The sequence below is a fragment of the Girardinichthys multiradiatus genome, chromosome 1, assembly GCF_021462225.1.
Source record: "Girardinichthys multiradiatus isolate DD_20200921_A chromosome 1, DD_fGirMul_XY1, whole genome shotgun sequence".
NCBI lineage: Eukaryota > Metazoa > Chordata > Actinopteri > Cyprinodontiformes > Goodeidae > Girardinichthys > Girardinichthys multiradiatus.
The window spans coordinates 38,487,033-38,504,582 of NC_061794.1; the positions used below are offsets into that span (position 1 = coordinate 38,487,033).

Here is a 17,550-nt window from a genome sequence, read left to right on the forward strand (position 1 = left end):
GGTTTAGACTAAGCATAGAGTAAATCAAAACAGTTTAGAAGAATTTATAAAAATATGGTTTTAAGCAAAGGTCCTTGTTGCCCAGTAATACAAACAATTTTTGTTTAGAATTGAGCCTCTTATTTGGACATAAGAAATAAAATGGCAGCATTAACCATACTCTGCTTTTTGTGATTATTATTTAAAGTGTGTTACAACTGTGTTCCAATTTATTAGAATATAATTGAAAACCTCATACATTTTTGTAATTTAATATTATAGATGTTTATTGCACACGGGAATATTTTTCAGTTGTTTATTTCTGGTCATTTTCATGATTATGGCTTGAAGCTAATGAAAACCCAACTTCATTATTCAAAATTATGTTTGAGAAATTTAAAAGTGGGCTTTTACTAGAAATGTAGTTGTGGCCATGCTTTGGCTTACATTATCATAGGGAAGATTGCTGACTTGACAGTTGTCCAGCAGTGATTGACATCACTCACATAAGCTACAAAAAAGCTGTTCAGACTGTTGTATACAAATATATTAATGGAAAGTTGAGTGGAAGAAAAAAAGTGTGATAGAAAAAGGTACACATGCCACAGAGATAACTACAGCCTTGAGAGGATTGTGAAGCAAAGCCCATTCAGGAGTCTATGGGAAATTTACAAGTTCTTTACTGCTATCTCTATAGTCCACTGGGGTTGGAGTCAGTGCTTTAAGAGCAGTCCAGTCCTTTTTCTTCAAGGAGAAAAAAAAACAATAATGTAAGAAATATTCTTTTTTATAAGGTAATTTCTTTTGTGATTAAGTGCTTTTTTGACATATTTTTCTACAAAAACTAAATGTCCCATTGAAGAAAATCATAATACCAAAATATATATATTTTTTAATATAAATTTATTTAAAAATGTAAACAAATTTCCTATAGTACGTATTATAAAAACAATATAGTCTGGGTCAAAGAGACACTACAACTAACAACGCAAATGAGCTGAATGCTGCTATTCAAGCAACCAGGGCTTCCTTAACACATCAGTAGTACCAAAGGCTGATCATCTCTAGTTATGCTGCATTATTGCAGTAATTCATGCAAATAAAGGCCTGACAAACTATTGAGTGCACATACTTAACAGCATATGGACACACCTTACAGTACGATGACATTTCTGTGTTAAAAATCCCTTTCTCTGTTGGTCTTTTGTGATATTGTAATTTCCTGGCAAAATTTGGTTTTGATTTTTCAGATGCTGTAAGCCATTATCATCAAAATGAACAGAAAATGTATGAAATAGGACTCTGTGGTAAATATACGAGATTTACGTTACTGAAAGTAATAACATTTTGATGATATTGAATTTGGTTGAGATGCACCAGTACATCACAGAATGCAGCTTTTATTTTGTCTCCGTCTAAAGCATAAAAAGGAAGTTGTATAAATATGTGTTTTATTTTGAGGTTTTACCGGAAGTTGTCCGATTTTTCTCCAGTTAAGCTAACTTTTCCCTTCTGATCCGAAGCCAAAGTCTGACTGGGATGAAGAGTCCGGGGTATTCCACAGAGGAGCAGCATGTAGTTCACGGTAGACTCGGTTGGTTTTTCAGTTTTTAGACCTGATTATTTCTTCCTCTCCATCAGTTTTTTTTTTACCTGGAAAGTGTCTTTTAACGTCCAGCCGACATCATGTTCCTCCGCGGCTCGAAGAAGCGACGGTCGAACCGTTCGGTAAGCCCTGCTGTTTTTCTTCATATTTAACTTAGGTAACTGTCTGTGCACCATATTATTTAACACGAAGTTCACTTTAGGGCCGCTCTCAACCTTTTTTATGTGTCATTTGTTCATAATCACAATGATAAACGTGAATTTAACTTCTGGTGAGAAAAGTCCAGAAGAGAAAACAGTCCAAGCTTCGTCCCACCTTCACCTGGCTATTGTGTGTCGCTGGACTGAATTTTGGAGAAAGTGTTTTCCTACGTCAGAAATAAACTCGCAGTTTTTGTTGTTGTTCTTCTTGCCGTGTCTCATAAAGGCATCTTTGTGTCTTGAGTCATGATGTCTGACGCCTCAGGTGAAAGTCAGGAGTGGCTCATAAATATGTACCTGAGCAGCGCAGTCTGAGATGAAGAGCAGATCTAACGTGGACATATTTATACACTTTGTCATAGTTCCTAGTGTGTTTCTAGTGTTGTTGCCCTAAAAACAACTTAAATGGTCAAGTTAAGGAATAAATGAGCATCCGTTTGGTTGACAGACCTCTGGCTCTTCGGCTCACATGGAATCCATCCAAATGATTAACAGTATTTCTGTTTGTTTTTGCATTGCACAATTAACGCACTAGTTATTCACCAAACCCTTTGTTGCATTTCAATTCAATTCAGTTTTATTTATATAGCGCCAATTCACAACACATGTTGTCTCAAGGCACTTCACAACAGTCAGGTACATACATTACAATTAATCCTAATCATTGAACAGTGCAGTCAGATTCAGTTATTTATTCAAATTGGATTAAAAAGTTTTTCTGTCTAAGGAAACCCAGCAGATTGCATCTAGATTGCATCCAGTCAGTGACTTGCAGCATTCCCTCATACTGAGCATGCATGTAGCGACAGTGGAGAGGAAAAACTCCCTTTTAACAGGAAGAAACCTCCAGCAGAACCAGGCTCAGTGTGAGCGGCCATCTGCCACGACCGACTGGGGGTTTGAGAGAACAGAGCAGAGACACAAAAAGAACACAGAAGCACTGATCCGGGAGTCCTTTCTATGGGAAGTAAAAGTAAATGTTAATGGATGTAGCTCCTTTAGTCGTTTCACCTAAAAAGAAAGAACAGATCAACTCTGAGCCAGTTTTTAAGGTTAGAGTCTGAAAGAGAGCACATAGAGTTTGTTACAGTTAAGCTCAGTCAATCACCATGTCTAGGAGAGAGAAAGGGTTAAACACTAAAAGACAGGGCTATGTGGATCATTGGTAGAGGGTAAGCATTAAGTTGTTGCCAGCAGAAGCTCGGACGATTCCCTTCTCCAGAAAGGTGTCACAGGTAGATACAAAGTCAAGCCAGGTGTAGCTTCTAGGAAGAGAAAAGAGAGAACAAAGTTAAAAGCTGAAATAACAGCAAATAATGCAAAATTGGAGAGTAGTGTGAGAATGTAGCAAAGAGGGTGAAAGTGGTCATTATGTCCTCCAGCAGCCTAAGCCTATAGCAGCATAATTACACAGATAGTTTCAGTTCAGATTATTTAGTTAAACGGCGCTTATTTACAACAATGTCGTCTCAAGGAACCCCACAAAAGGTCCCACTGATGGTCATTGTTATACTAAAAACCACAAGGATTGGGATACCTCTCTCTGTCAGACTGATTATAACCATTGGAAAAGAGAGGGGGTCATACAGGTAGCAGAAATGGAGGGTGTGTTTGCACCTCAACCATAACTGAGCCGGTTTAGACTAAACCTGACTCCCCCTTACTCCAACCAATAGGGAGGGAGGAAGGCTCCCTCCCTGATAACCTAAGCTACTCTAACTATAAGAAAAGGAAAGTTTTAAGCCTAGCCTTAAAAGTAGACAGGGTGTCTGCCTCACGGACTAAAGCTGTGAGCTGGTTCCACAGGAGAGGAGCCTGATAACTAAAGGATCTGCCTCCCATTCTACTTCTAGAGACTCTAGGAACCACCAGTAAACCTGCAGTCTGAGAACAAAGTGCTCTGTTAGGAACGTATGGAACAATCAGATCTCTGATGTATGATGGAGCTAGATCATTAAGGGCTTTATATGTGAGGAGGAGAATTTTAAATTCTATTCTGGATTTAACAGGGAGCCAATGAAGGGAAGCTAAAATAGGAGAAATATGATCTCTCTTTAATTTTCATCAGAACTCTTGCTGCAGCATTTTGAATCAGCTGAAGGCTTTTAACTGCATTTTGTGGACATCCTGATAGTAAAGAATTACAATAGTCCAGCCTTGACGTAACACATGCATGTTTTTCAGCGTCACTCCTGGACAGGATATTTCTAATTTTGGCAATGTTGCAGAGGTGAAAGAAGAAAATCCTTGAAACCTGTTTAATATGGGATTTAAATGACATGTCCTGGTCAAACATAACACCAAGGTTTTTTACTTTATTACCAGAGGTCAATTTAATGCCATCCAGGTTAAGTGATTGACTAAGCAGTTTTTTGTTTCACGACTCCGGTCCAAAGACGACAGCTTCTGTCTTGTCTGAATTTAGAAGCAAAACATTTAACGTCATCCAAGTTTTTATATCTTAAAGACATGCTTGTAGTCTATCTAACTGGTTGGGTTGATCAGGATTCATGGATAAGTAAAGCTGAGTATCATCAGCGTAACAGTGAAAATTTATCCCATGCTGCCTAATAATTTGACCTATTGGAAGCATATATATAGTAAAGAGAATTGGCCCAAGGACTGAACCCTGTGGTACTCCACAATTAACCCTGGAGTTTAAAGATGATTTATCATTTACATGAACAAACTGGAATCTGTCAGACAGATAAGATTTAAACCAGCCTAGCGCTGTTCCCCTGATCCCTACAGCATATTCCAGCCTTTTTAAGAGAATATTATGGTCAAATGCAGCACTGAGATCTAACAGAACCAGAACAGACACAAGTCCATTATCTGAGGCCATAAGAATATCATTAGTGACTTTCAGCAGAGCTGTTTCAGTGCTATGATGAGCTCTGAAACCTGACTGAAACTCTTCAAACAGGTCATTGTTGTATAAATGCTCACACATTTGATTAACAACTATTTTCTCAAGAATTTTAGATAAGAATGGAAGATTGGATATAGGTCTGTAATTTTTCAAGTCATCTCGATCAAGCAAAGGTTTCTTAAGTAAAGGTTTAATTACAGCTAACTTAAAAGCCTGTTGTACATATCCATTTAATAAAGATAAATTAATCATATCTAAAATGGGTCTGGTAATCAGAGGGAACACTTCCTTAAATAATTTGGTTGGGATTGGGTCCAACATACAAGTTGAAGGTTTAGATGAAGCTAATATTTCTGATAACTCAGGAAGCTTCACAGGATCAAAACAGTCCAAACACAAATCAGGTTCTACTGTTACTTCCAATGTTGTCTCACTTGCTGAGGATGAAGTAATCATCTTCAGGAGTATGTCAAAGATTGTATTTTTAATAGAATCAATTTTATTTTGGAAGAATCCCATATTTAATGGTGTGTTGTTTCTACTTGAGTCTGTATGACTATAATTTGTATAGTGATACATGAAGTACTATATAGTATGTATATAATTCAGCCTTCATATATTTCAGTTGAATTATGGTGTTGTAAGGAGGATTAGTATGTGTATATTCAAATAAATAATATCTCTAGCACACACACACTCATTATATATATATATATATATATATAGATATATGCAGGGGTTGGACAATGAAACTGAAACACCTGTCATTTTAGTGTGGGAGGTTTCATGGCTAAATTGGACCAGCCTGGTAGCCAGTCTTCATTGATTGCACATTGCACCAGTAAGAGCAGAGTGTGAAGGTTCAATTAGCAGGGGAAGAGCACAGTTTTGCTCAAAATATTGAAATGCACACAACATTATGGGCTGCTATAGCCAAACCTTTGGTCACTCATGCCAATGTCAAACGTCGGTTTCAATGGTGCAAGGAGCGCAAATCTTGGGCTGTGGACAATGTGAAACATGTATTGTTCTCTGATGAGTCCACCTTTACTGTTTTCCCCACATCTGGGAGAGTTACATACCCCTGTATGTCTATATATAGTTTCACTAGGATGTCACCTTTTGATTCATTCACATCAAGCCTTTATCCTTCGCTTAGATTTCAAGTCACTGTTTTGGATTTATGGAAATTACAGGTGGCAGTAACTCGTGATGAAATGGATTTTATTTTCTGTACAGTGTAGGGCTGGGCAGTTAGACTTTTCAAATAACTTATCGTGGGACTGAAAACATTAATTAAAAAAGTTGGCTTTAATTTTTTTAAATACTGCTGTCTGGCAGAGTAGGCATCAGAATTGTTTGTCTGAGTGCCAAGAAGAAGCCCAACAGATTTACTTTTATAAGCGGAGCATTACGGCTAACGCTTTAATGCTCCGCTTGATATTTATAAAAGAAACTTTATTAGAAACTACTTTGGGATTATTTCAATTGTTATAGGCACGAAGCCGGAAACGAAAAGGAAAAAAAAATAAGCAAGAAAGAGAGGGAGGTGGGGCAAAACGGAAAAAGGGATAGAAGGAAAAAATAATAGAGAGAAAGAAGACTGAAGAGATTACAAGATAACACCCTAGAAGACTGCTTCTTCACCTGCAGAAACATATGAAACAACAGCAATGTTACAGAAAAGGGCACGTTACTAATATATGCAAGATGTATTTAGTGGTTACTGCGGCTCAATATGTAACATCTGTGTATCTTTTAACACCTGAATCTAAACACCTGTGGGTTTCAGTGTGAGCGCGCTTGTGTATATAAGGATTCTCCATAAAAATATGCAATAGTGAGTGTGAGGAGCCACAGACCTGCCCCCCTGGACCTGGGACAGATATTTGAGAGATCCGAGCCAGACATCCAAAGGCCCCCCAGATAACGGGAACCCCAGGAAGACCACCGCCGGGACTGCTGGCTTTAAAATTCAATTAAAAAAAACAATACTTGTGGCCTAGCAGGCAATATGTGGGGTCACCGATTCACTGTAGTTATTAAACATTTTTAGGAGAGATGGTGTAAACTTGGTTTGCATTATTTTATAGTTGTAATCAAACATATCTGTACCTTTTATACATTACTGTTTTATGGGATTTTGTTCATTAATACATTGCTAGTTGAGATATTTTCAGTATTAAGCCATTTTAGTCCATGACATAAAAAAATAATCTCATTAGGTGTTAACGTTTTATTACTTATTTTAATTTGTTGTTTAGGGTTGTGTTAAAACAGATCTTAACAACTAGCTTTTAATCTGAAACCATATTGTGATAATTATCGAAATTCAGAAAAAATATTGTGATAATTGTTTTTTGTCCATATCGTCCAGTATGCAGTTTATTAATTTACAGCTGTAAAATGTCAAGTTAATGTACATTTTAAAGCAAATGTTGGAATTAGATGTCAAAAAAGAGAACATATAAAAGTTAACTTTGGAAAAGTATGAAAGTTTTAAACTATCATGTGAAGGAATCCTGATGACGGTGTTTATGTTCTTGCAAGTGCTTTTTGGACAGAAATAAGGTTATGGTGGAGTCTTGTTGTCAGGGTCTGTGTATGTCATGATCTATGGGTTTTAATTCACGACTCTTTCCTTATGTTGTTAGATGTTGCCCTATCGGTTTCATTCTTTATGCTTATTTTAGAGTTTATTCTCCTGCTTTGTTTTATTAATTATATTCGGTGAGATTTCTTCCCTGTGTTCCTCCCTGTCTGCCCCTGCTATTATTATTTCTCCTTCCCTCAGCTCCCTGCTGCTATTCTCCTCGGCTGTTGCTCATTCTCACTTGCCTGCCCCGCCATTCTCTTACTCTCTCCCTATATATATATATATTTATATACTAGTTTCATTGTTCCTTTGCCGAGATCTCCCGTTACTTTGCTCATGCCTCATGATCATTGCCCCTCTTTATTTACATTGGATTCTACTGTTTGCCTTTTGTATCTCCCATGCCTCCAAGTGTTCGCTGTAAGTTCCCAAGTTCCTGCCTGCACGTTGCTGATGCCTGCACATGCCGGTTTTATGAGAACACGGCCTTCCTTTGCATAAACCCCCTGTTTTGTGTTTAGATGTAACTCTGCAGATATCAGACTTATTTTCAGTCCTAAGAATGAGGCTTGTGGAAGACAACACATCCAGTCTTTTTCTGTTTTGGGTTGAGTTGCCCTGTGAAGAGACGAGCATGTACTGTACATGCCAAGGCAGCAAAGGCCCCTGATCTCCGACCTGTCCTGTTAATTTTTAATCCATCCAGAAGCACAGCTTGGAGAATCTAAATGTTACTGTCAATTTTTCAGTAAGTAAGTGCGTATTTAGGAAAACATTTGTTGATGTTAAGGGAACCAGACTGTTAGTATGAACCTAATGACATCATTACTATGCAATGTTTATCTGTTGTCCCAATATTATTACAAGTCGTCTCCGATTTGGCCAGAGCGTTGGCATGTTGATGTAAGACAAACAAAGCTGGCGGGTGTTCAGTTTGTCTTTCACCTGGTCACACCGTTACTTGGCAGCATGATGGAGCTCAGACTAACCTTGATGTGTTTAAACCTCAGACCTACACAGTGAAGCAAGTCTAACGCAGCATCTGAGACTTGAACTTGATTTGTGAGTGAACGTATTATTTACTTTGCCTTCATTTTGTTTAGAGGAAACTTCCTGCTGCCACTCCCATTTAGAGAACAAAGGAAAACCTCATTTTGCAGACAAAGACTTGACACTTTATCTCTCAGGGAGAACTTAAAAGCCCCCCCCAGCACTCTGAAAAGTCTTATCATCTAGCACACTGCTGTAATTATGAAGTAACATTCAACAAACCTGTTTTTTATTACTTTAAGGTGGACCTACATATATGTAAGTATGATCCTATTAACTAGAACTAGCAACAAAACAAAATAAATACTCGTGCCCCCCCCCCCCCCCCCCCCCCTCCCGATCCCAATTCCTGTTTGCCTGAGTGAACCCTGCTGAGTTAATTTAAGCCAAGCTGATTTAATGCATGTTTGTTTTGAGATTAGAGATCGAATTGTTTTGTTTTCCAATATTTGCTTAATTAGGCAGAAAGTGACTTTATCAAACTTATGGTGAATGACTTGAAAACTGGAAACACTAACACATCTGGAAACTGTTTCCCTTAAATTCTCAGCTTTTCTCATAATTTTTAATCCTTTGCCCCTTCGTTACGTCACTGTTGATCCCAAAGCTTTATTCTTAATTACAATCTTTGTCTAAACGTGTGAGCATTCATGCAGGGATGTTGACCCTCTTATCGTCTGGATATAAAATGATTGAGTATTGCAGTTTATATTTTAAGCATTGCAAGGCACATCTTGTAAAAATATTTATACTCCTTGAACCTTTTTTAAATTTCGTCACTTGATGACCACAATCTTTTATTGGGATTTTCTCTCAGAAATCAACACAAATGAGGGAACAACTGAAGTGGAAGGAAAATCATACATTGTTTTTCAGAATGTTTCACAAGTAAAAATCAAAAATGTAGTATTTATTTGCATTTTGGGCTCTATTTGGGCTCATATTTCAGGTCGTACCACAGTTTTCCATTTGAGTTTAAGTCTGGACTTTGACTGGACCATTCTAACAAAAATAGGCTTTGATCTAAACCACCAATTGTCGCTCTGACTTTATGGTGCCTTAGCTGGAAGGTGAAGCTCCACGCGAGTCTCATGGTTTTTCCAGCCTCTGACTTTAAAGATTACTCTGTATTTAGCTCTATCCATCTTCCCATCAACTGACACCAGCTTTCCCGTCCCTGCTAAAGAAAAACATCCCCACAGCATAATGCTGCCACCTTCATGTTTCACCTTGGGTACGGTATGTAAGTGATGATGTCCAGTGCAAAGACTGACAATATTTATGGGAAATTTGGTATTTGTCTATTAAAAACGCCCCACAAGTTGACAGTGCTGCGTAGAATCAGGAGTGAGTAAAAGTATGGAATACAAAAGGAAAACTATGTGGCAAGTTTTACAGTGGATTCCTCCGTTTGCATTTCCTGCATAGTGTGAAGTCAAAAGGAGAGTACAATGAAGCAAAATCATTTTTTACAATATTTGTTTTATGTCTATTAAAATGTTTTTGTGATTGTTTGACACACAATCCAAATTGAAATACAAATTTTGTTAACTGCACAGCTGTATTTGCAAGATTTTGTTTGTCACTCCAGGCTCTTGCAGAGGCAGCAAGCTTTTAGCATCAGCTACCAGGAAAGTTTTTAGTTTAAATGTTTGTCCTTGTTCTGAGAAGTGTTGCTGACCCACTATATTCCAGAACCAAAGAAACTGAAATGACTTAGATCAGCGAGCTCTCTAAAGCAGAAAAAACAAGACCTATCACTTCATTTTCGCCCTGTGGGTTCTGAATTGTAATTTTTTCAAGTCGGCTAAAGTTTCTGACAGTGATGTTATCCTCCAGCTAATTTCTTTCTCAATCTTGAGGAGCGCAGATGTACACCTCTGTGTTCAGTGTTTCCTTTGGGTTTTTGGATGTGCCTCCCAGGCTCAGTCAGCCTGTCAGAGTGACAACTCAGGAACTTGTTTCTAAAGGAAATAATAAGTAAATGGGACCAGTCACCCAGAAATCATCTGTTCACTTCATTTAACCCATCTTGTCACCTTTTAATGCATGGCTGAATGATGATAAATGCTTTGCCTTGCACAGTTATTCAGTCTTCAATGCATTTTTCTTTTCTAAATCCTTAGAAATATGATCTCAAATGTGTGGATTGCATTTGCATTTAGCCACAATGAAGAAATCCACTGTAGAATCACCTTTTGGCTCTACCAGCATTGCACCAGAATAAATTTTTGCCCATTCTTTTTTGCAACATAGCTTAATTTTAGCCAGTTTGGATGGAGGTTGTTTGTAAACTCCAACGGTCTTCAAAAAAGTAATCACAGTTGGATTTAAGGCTGGACTTTGACTGGACCATTTTAACATATGAATATACTTGTCATAGTTTTTAAGGCCGACTTGACCCACATGCAGAGGACACTCAGACAGAGAAGCGTAGATTCAAAGTTTTATTACTCACTTCAGGAACGAGGCGAGCAGAGTGGTCAGGAGTCAGGCTGTAAGGGAAGGATAGAGATGAGCTGAGCAAACGGATCGGATTAATCAAGTCAAGATCTATGCTCACTATTCAGGAGGCGATCGATCCGCCAGGAGGGAGAGACGGTTTGTGGGGCGTGAGCCTGCGCAGAACTGGCTGGAGCGCTCCGATGTTCCAGGTAAGCAAGGTGGGTGGACAGGTTGCGCTCTCAGACTGGAGGACTCGCAAGGGCGACTGCCAGGCGCAGCAGAATCCAGTTTTGACGGAAGGTGAGTTCCAGAGGGAGAAACCCAGCTCGGCGGCTCGGCTTGAATGGCCTAAGACGAAGGGAAGAAACAGACAATTAATCAAGGCTCAAACAAGGAGATCTTCCAAAATTCTGGAAGGGCTGGCCAGGTTAACACTACCACAGTAGGCAAAACACTCAGGCGTAGAAGAGCCAGCGAACCACCCTCATATAGTTCTCCAGCTGATGAGGCAACGACGTACACCTGTCAAACCTCCGGCCTGCAGCTCCAGCGCCTCTTAGGGGTGAGAGAAAGTTAATAGCAGGCAAGTTGAAAAACAGACTGTGACACCACCTCCCCCTCAACGACCGCCACCCGGTGGTCTTGAAGAACCAGCCTGGGAGTCCCAGTAGTCCCGAACGAGCGTCAAGTCCAGGATGAAAGATCTGGGGACCCAGGAGCGATCCTCCGGACCGTATCCCTCCCAGTCGATGAGGCGCTGCCATCCTCTGCCCCGTCGACGGAGGCCACAATCTGGCGGACCGAATAGGCGGGGTGGCCCTGGAAGTCCCGGGGCGCTGGAAGAGACACAGCTGGAGGGCAAAGTGTGCTGGTCTGGACCAGCTTAATTTGAGAGACGTGAAAAACCGGATGAATCTGGAAGCTGGCAGGCAAACGAAGTCGAACTGAGGCAGGGCCAACCAGGGACTCGATGGAGTAAGGACCAATGAACCTGGGAGAAAGTTTTCGGGAGAGGAATTTGAGAAGAATATCCCGTGTGGAGAGCCACACCTGCTGACCCGGACAGTAAGTCGGGGCCGGGACGCGCCGCCTGTTGGCGTAGCGCTTGTTCTGTGCTGCCGTCCGATGCAGCGCCTTCGTCGCTGCGTTCCAGATGCGCTTGCTCCTGCGGATGTGTTGACGTGCTGACGTCACCGCGACCCCCCTCTCATCGGATGGAAACAAGGGCGGTTGATAACCCAGACCTCAAATGGGGTGAATCCAGTTGCTGCTGAGACGTGTGAGTTATGCGAGTACTCGACCCAAGGCAGGTAGGTGCTCCACTCGGCGGGGTCGGAGGATGTAACACAGCTCTTGGTTGAGCCTCTCTACCTGCCCGTTGGTTTGAAGATGGAAACCAGAAGTCAGAGAAACCTTTCTCTCCAGAGCCGTGCAGAACTCCTTCCAGAGCCGGGCGGTGAATTGGGGTCCCCGATCTGACAGTATGTCCCGGGGTATTCCATGGAGCCGGAATACATGTTTCACCAAGAGCTGTGCGGTCTGGAGGGCTGTCTGGAGGGCTGATGGCAATCTCCTGAGAGGAATAAGATGAGGCTTTAGAAAACTTGTCCACAATAGTCATAATGGCTGTCATACCATGAGAAGACGGTAATCCTGTGACGAAGTCTACTGCAATGTGGGACCAAGGGCGGCGAGGTACGGTCAGTGGTTGCAGGAGGACCGCAGGCGGTCGGCTCAACGTCTTGTTCTGTGCGCATACCGGCCAGGCACATACATATTTTCTGATTGCTCGATGCAGTGTGGGCCACCAGAATTGCCTGGTAACAGCTGCGACCGTTCCACTGGCTCCTGGGTGGATGGCGAATCTTGACGAGTGGAACCAGGAAATCAACCGGCCCCGAACTGCTGCAGGAACGAACATGCTGTTGTGCGGTCTGGTCCCCGGGTCAGCAAGGAGGGCCTGTCGCATGCAGTCCTCTATCTCCCAGGTTACGGCTCCTATGGTGCAGCTGGGAGGCAGGATGGGTGCGGCCTGCTTCTCAGAGTCGTCTGAGGTGAGTTGCTGAGACACAGCATCGGGCTTAACGTTTTTAGTGCCAGGTCAGTAAGAAATTAACAGGTTAAATTGAGAAAAAAAAAAGAGACCAATGTGACTGACGGGAATTTAAACGTTTGGCTGACTGGATATATGACAGATTTTTATGATCCTATAGAAATTAGCAAACCCCAGAAAGCGCTGTAACTTCTTTCGAGTGGTTGGGGTTGGCCAGTTCTCCACAGCTTTCACTTTGTCCGGATCAGCGCCAACCTACCCACCTGCAAGGATAAAACCTAAAAAGCTGATGGAGGTTCGGTGGAATTGGCACTTCTCCGCCTTGATGAATAGTTGGTTTTCCAGGAGGCGCTGCAGGACCAAGCGGATATGACGACAGTGCTCTTCAACAGTTCTGGAAAAAATCAAGATGTCGTCCAGGTATACAAAAACAAATACATCCAAAAAATCTCTTAAGACGTCATTTACAAGAGTCTGAAAAACTGCAGGTGCGTTGCACAATCCAAACGGTATCACCAAATATTCAAAGTGCCCAAGCGGTGTTTTGAACGCCGTTTCCAACTCATCCCCCCGGCGGATTCTAACTAAATGGTATGCGTTTCTAAGGTCGAGCTTGGTAAAAATAGTAACCCCATGAACAGGCTCAAAACAGATGAGAGGAGAGGTAACTGGTACCTATTCTTGACAGTAATGGCGTTAAGCCCCCTATAGTCGATGCAGGGGCGTAGGGAGCCGTCCTTTTTACCGACAAAGAAAAAACCCGCACCGAGCAGGGAAGAGGATGACCGAATGATGCCGGCTGCGAGCGACTCCAATATATTTCTCCATTGCTCCCCTCTCAGGCTGGGAGATCTTATATAACCGGCCGCCCGGCAGGAGGTCGATTGCGCAATCATAGGAGCGGTGAGGTGGTAGAGAAAGGGCCCGTGTCTTACTGAAAACGGAGCTAAGGTCATGGTATTCGTGCGGCACCTGGGTGAGATCTGGTGGCTCGTCCTCCAAACTCTCATCTAGGGTCTAGAAAAAGGTAGATTTTAGAGCGCTGGAGTTCCAACCCGATGCAACTGCCAGCGTGCGTAAGTCAATAGTGAACTCCGTCAGAGGTCGGCCGTGCTGCTTTAATGCTCGCAAATGGCGAGCCACACTTGAACGGTCCATGTCAATGTCAAATGTCAACCTAAAATCTTTAATGAACTCGTCATAGGTGCAGCCAAAACTGTTGTGATTTGAAAACTTAGCCTCAGCCCACCGCAGTGCTCTGCCGGTGAGCAGGCCCAGCACATAGGGAATTCTCACGTCGTCATGGGGAAATGACTGTGGGGACCTATTAAAGACGAGAGCACACTGTAACAGAAACCCCCGGCAGCTACCAACCTCCCTGGAAAACTTCTTCGGGCTAGGGGAAACCACATCCTGACTATGAGCACAGCACAGAGTTGCCACCACCATGTTTCACTGTACGGATGTTGCCTTCAGAGCCATGAGCGGAGTTTTTCTTCACACATAGTGCTTTGCATGTAGGCCATACAGATACATTTTGGTCTTAACCAACCAGAGCACCTTCTTATAAATGGTTGTTGTGTCCCCTACAAGGCTTGTATCAGACTTTCTTTCAACAACAGCTTTCTTCTTGCCACTCTTCCTCAAACGCCAGACTTGTGGAACTAATAGTTGTCCTGTCAACAGATTCTCCCACCTGGATTTCTGCAGCTCCTCCAGAGTTATTACGAAACCTCTTGACTGCTTCTCTAACACTCTCGCCTATTGATATTGATGGCCATATTTTTATAGCTTTTCACCTGTGTTATATTCTTTCAATTGTGAGGTAATGGACTGGACCGTATATTGTTTTATAATGTTACTCTGCAAACCTCTGAGGCCTTCACAGAACAGCTGGATTTATACATAGATTAAATTACTTACAGGTGGAGTCCATTTACAAATCAGGTGACTCCCCGTGAAGGCAATTGGTTGCATTGAGTTTAATCTAGGGGTGTCAAAGTAAAGGGGGCAGAATACAAATGCAGACCAAACATAAAATACATTTAAGATGGGTTTTTACCCAGCCCGATATAAATACGTTTATATAGCCAGATATATTTACTCTAAAAGGTTTGGCACTTTAAACTAACTCGACAAACAGCCTTCACATGTCTGTGAGAAAATAAGACAGTCCCTGCTGTTAATGTTCTGCAGTTCTTGAAACCAGTCATAAAAATCTCAGCTCTGCAAAACAGGCTGGACGTGAATTCTGGTTCAGTAGTTGGTGGTTAGAAGTACTGCAGGTGAGCAGGTATGTACAGGTACCTAACAGTTTATTGTTTTTCCTGATAAAATTCAAGAATGTGCAATGTTTCGTTCAGCTTCTTTATGCATTTAGTTTTAAGTTACATCTCATCTAATAATAGCTATTTGGTCATTTAATCTTCATGTAAGGCCTGTAAACGTTCCATCTATTAATCTTTTTTCTCAGTTAACACTAACTTGCTCGCTAAAATGAGAGGAGTGATGCAGTTGAGTTAGGCTTTCTGAAGGGGAAAAAGTAGAGCAACAGAGTTACTACATGGAGAGGGAAAGGGTGCAGCTCTCATCCTGCCTCTGCTTCCTTCCTCCCATCTCTAAGAGGCCTGGGTCTGCGGGATGCATTCTGAATACACACACATGCACAGTAATGCAACGCTGCAGGAGTTGTAAGGCAGTTTTATTGTCAAAGCTGTAGTTGGCTTTGGCTGAGACTAGTGCATCGCTCAGCACTTTTGGTAAAAGGCTGTTTTTATTCAGCGCACACTTGAGCTAGGTGGTTTGATCTACAAACATTATCTGAGCCCCTAGGTGTAAAAAAAAAATAAAGCATGTACCTTATTTGTAATGTTAATTATTTCACAGAAAACTGATGCTAAACCACAGACAAAATGAAGTTGGAATAAATCTGTCTGCTCTCTGTTGTGTTTTAAGCAGGAAGAAGAGGACCCAGACAGGGGCCAGCCGTGTATGCGCTGCGGAGATCAGTGCCCCGGCTTCCGTGTTCATGGCTGGAGGTATGACCTGCCGGACTCTTAAACATTGTTATTGCTGCCTGTGAACTATGCAGGAAGTGTTTCACCCAAATATTCACCTTCAGGCGGGTCATGGTTTCTGCTGCTACTTTCTTGATCTCGTGCAGCTGTTAAAAAAACTAAAATCTAAACCCACAAATTTTAAGTTTTTGTTATGAGAGACAAATAAAAATGTATATATTTTTCGAATGATTAAAAAATAAAAATGTATTAAAAAAGTAAATGTTTAAAAGCTCAGTTCAGTTCTGGGGTTTTATAAATTAGGACATTGTACATGTTATCTTTACCAGGTTCTAAATTGCTTTAAATCTAACTTTTAAGATTTTAAAACAACAGATTCCATATTGTCATTACCTATTAGACAAAATGGATAAGAAGCAGCCATCTTTTGTTTGACTGTCCATCCCTCAAATCTTTGTGGAGGAAATTTCGCCCATTTTCTTTTTACAAGGTAACTTCGTTGCTTGCATGACCCAGTTTGGGGTCAAGCTTTATCTTTCAGACATGGGCCTACATTTGGCTCTAGAATTGTTTGCTGTGCTGAGAAGTTGCATGCCTGCAAGGTCTCCATGACCCCAATCATCAGCTCTCCTCCAGTGTGCTTGAAAGTTGACTTGAGGTGCAGTTATATGCTTTGTGTGGTTTTCACAAGCATAATCCTGTGTGCTATAGCCAAACATCTGTATTTTGGCATCATGTGTCCAACAGGACATTGTTCTAGACATCTTCTGATTCATTCAGATGCAGCAGATGCTGCTGCCATTTTGATTTTAGAGAGAAATGGCTTTCTTCTGGCCGTCCATCCAAACAAGCCTTACTTGTTTGAATATTTAACACTAACCGAAGCCTGGAGAGGCTTAGATGGAGCTACTGGGTTTTTTACAATTGCTCTGACCATTGTGCTGTCTGAACCTTTGGTGCTATTGGTGCAAAATCCACTTGTGGTATTTCTCTTAAATGTTTTCCACTTGCACACAGCACCACTGAAAATGCTGTAGTATGTATGCCTGGCCCATTGGTGGCGCTGTGACACTGCCCTGGAGACACACCAAAAACAGTGGACAAGAACACCAGGCATGCGCAGTCAACTCATGCAAGGTGAACACAGCAACGTGGCGGCAAAGAGGCGCATGCAGAAAGAGGTGGAGTTACGACGTCATCGTATCAGAAAGATGCGTTTTGCATGTACACATGGAAACACGGAACCAGGGTTCTGAAAGATTTCCAGTCTGGGAGCCGGTTTCAAACATGTTCGTTTTTAGTGCGTGTGGACGTAACGCCTAAACGGTAAAATACCTTTGTGGATACACCTTGGCTAGCCTCCCAGGGGACAGGGCCTGAATTTATCACTGTTTTGGGGTTAATTGTGTTTCTAGACAATGAAATTATGGAATCTGTTGTATTTTTGTATTGTTTAGGTTAGATTTAAACCATTTAAAAACCTTGTAATAGAACATAAAACTAAAATTAAGTGGGTAGGGGTTTACTTTTGTTTGTAACCATGATGATATGAAGATTTTGTATCTTAAAAGTGTAACTCTCATTTGTTTTCTTCATTGCCTGTCACATAAGCAACATTTTCACTGAAATGTGCCTGTAGCTTTCATCAAACATGATGCAGTCAATGATCCCAGTTGTATCTGCTGTCATAAATAATTTGGATTACCTAAATATAATCAGTATCCTTATGCCT

At 41.3% G+C, this 17,550-nt stretch overlaps 1 protein-coding gene across 2 annotated transcripts in view; it reads left to right on the forward strand.

The window, feature by feature from the left end:
• Window positions 1-1,473: 1,473 nt before the first annotated feature.
• Window positions 1,474-17,550, forward strand: part of prickle3 (prickle homolog 3) — a 33,000-nt gene continuing 16,923 nt past the window's right edge. The window contains exons 1-2 of one of the 2 annotated variants that reach the window (XM_047347059.1): window positions 1,474-1,707; window positions 15,757-15,839. In XM_047347059.1, the coding sequence (XP_047203015.1) occupies window positions 1,666-1,707; window positions 15,757-15,839 (125 nt within the window). In that variant the 5' untranslated portion in view covers window positions 1,474-1,665. The remainder of the gene's footprint in view (window positions 1,708-15,756; window positions 15,840-17,550) is intronic. The other variant, XM_047347223.1, reaches the window with a different exon arrangement.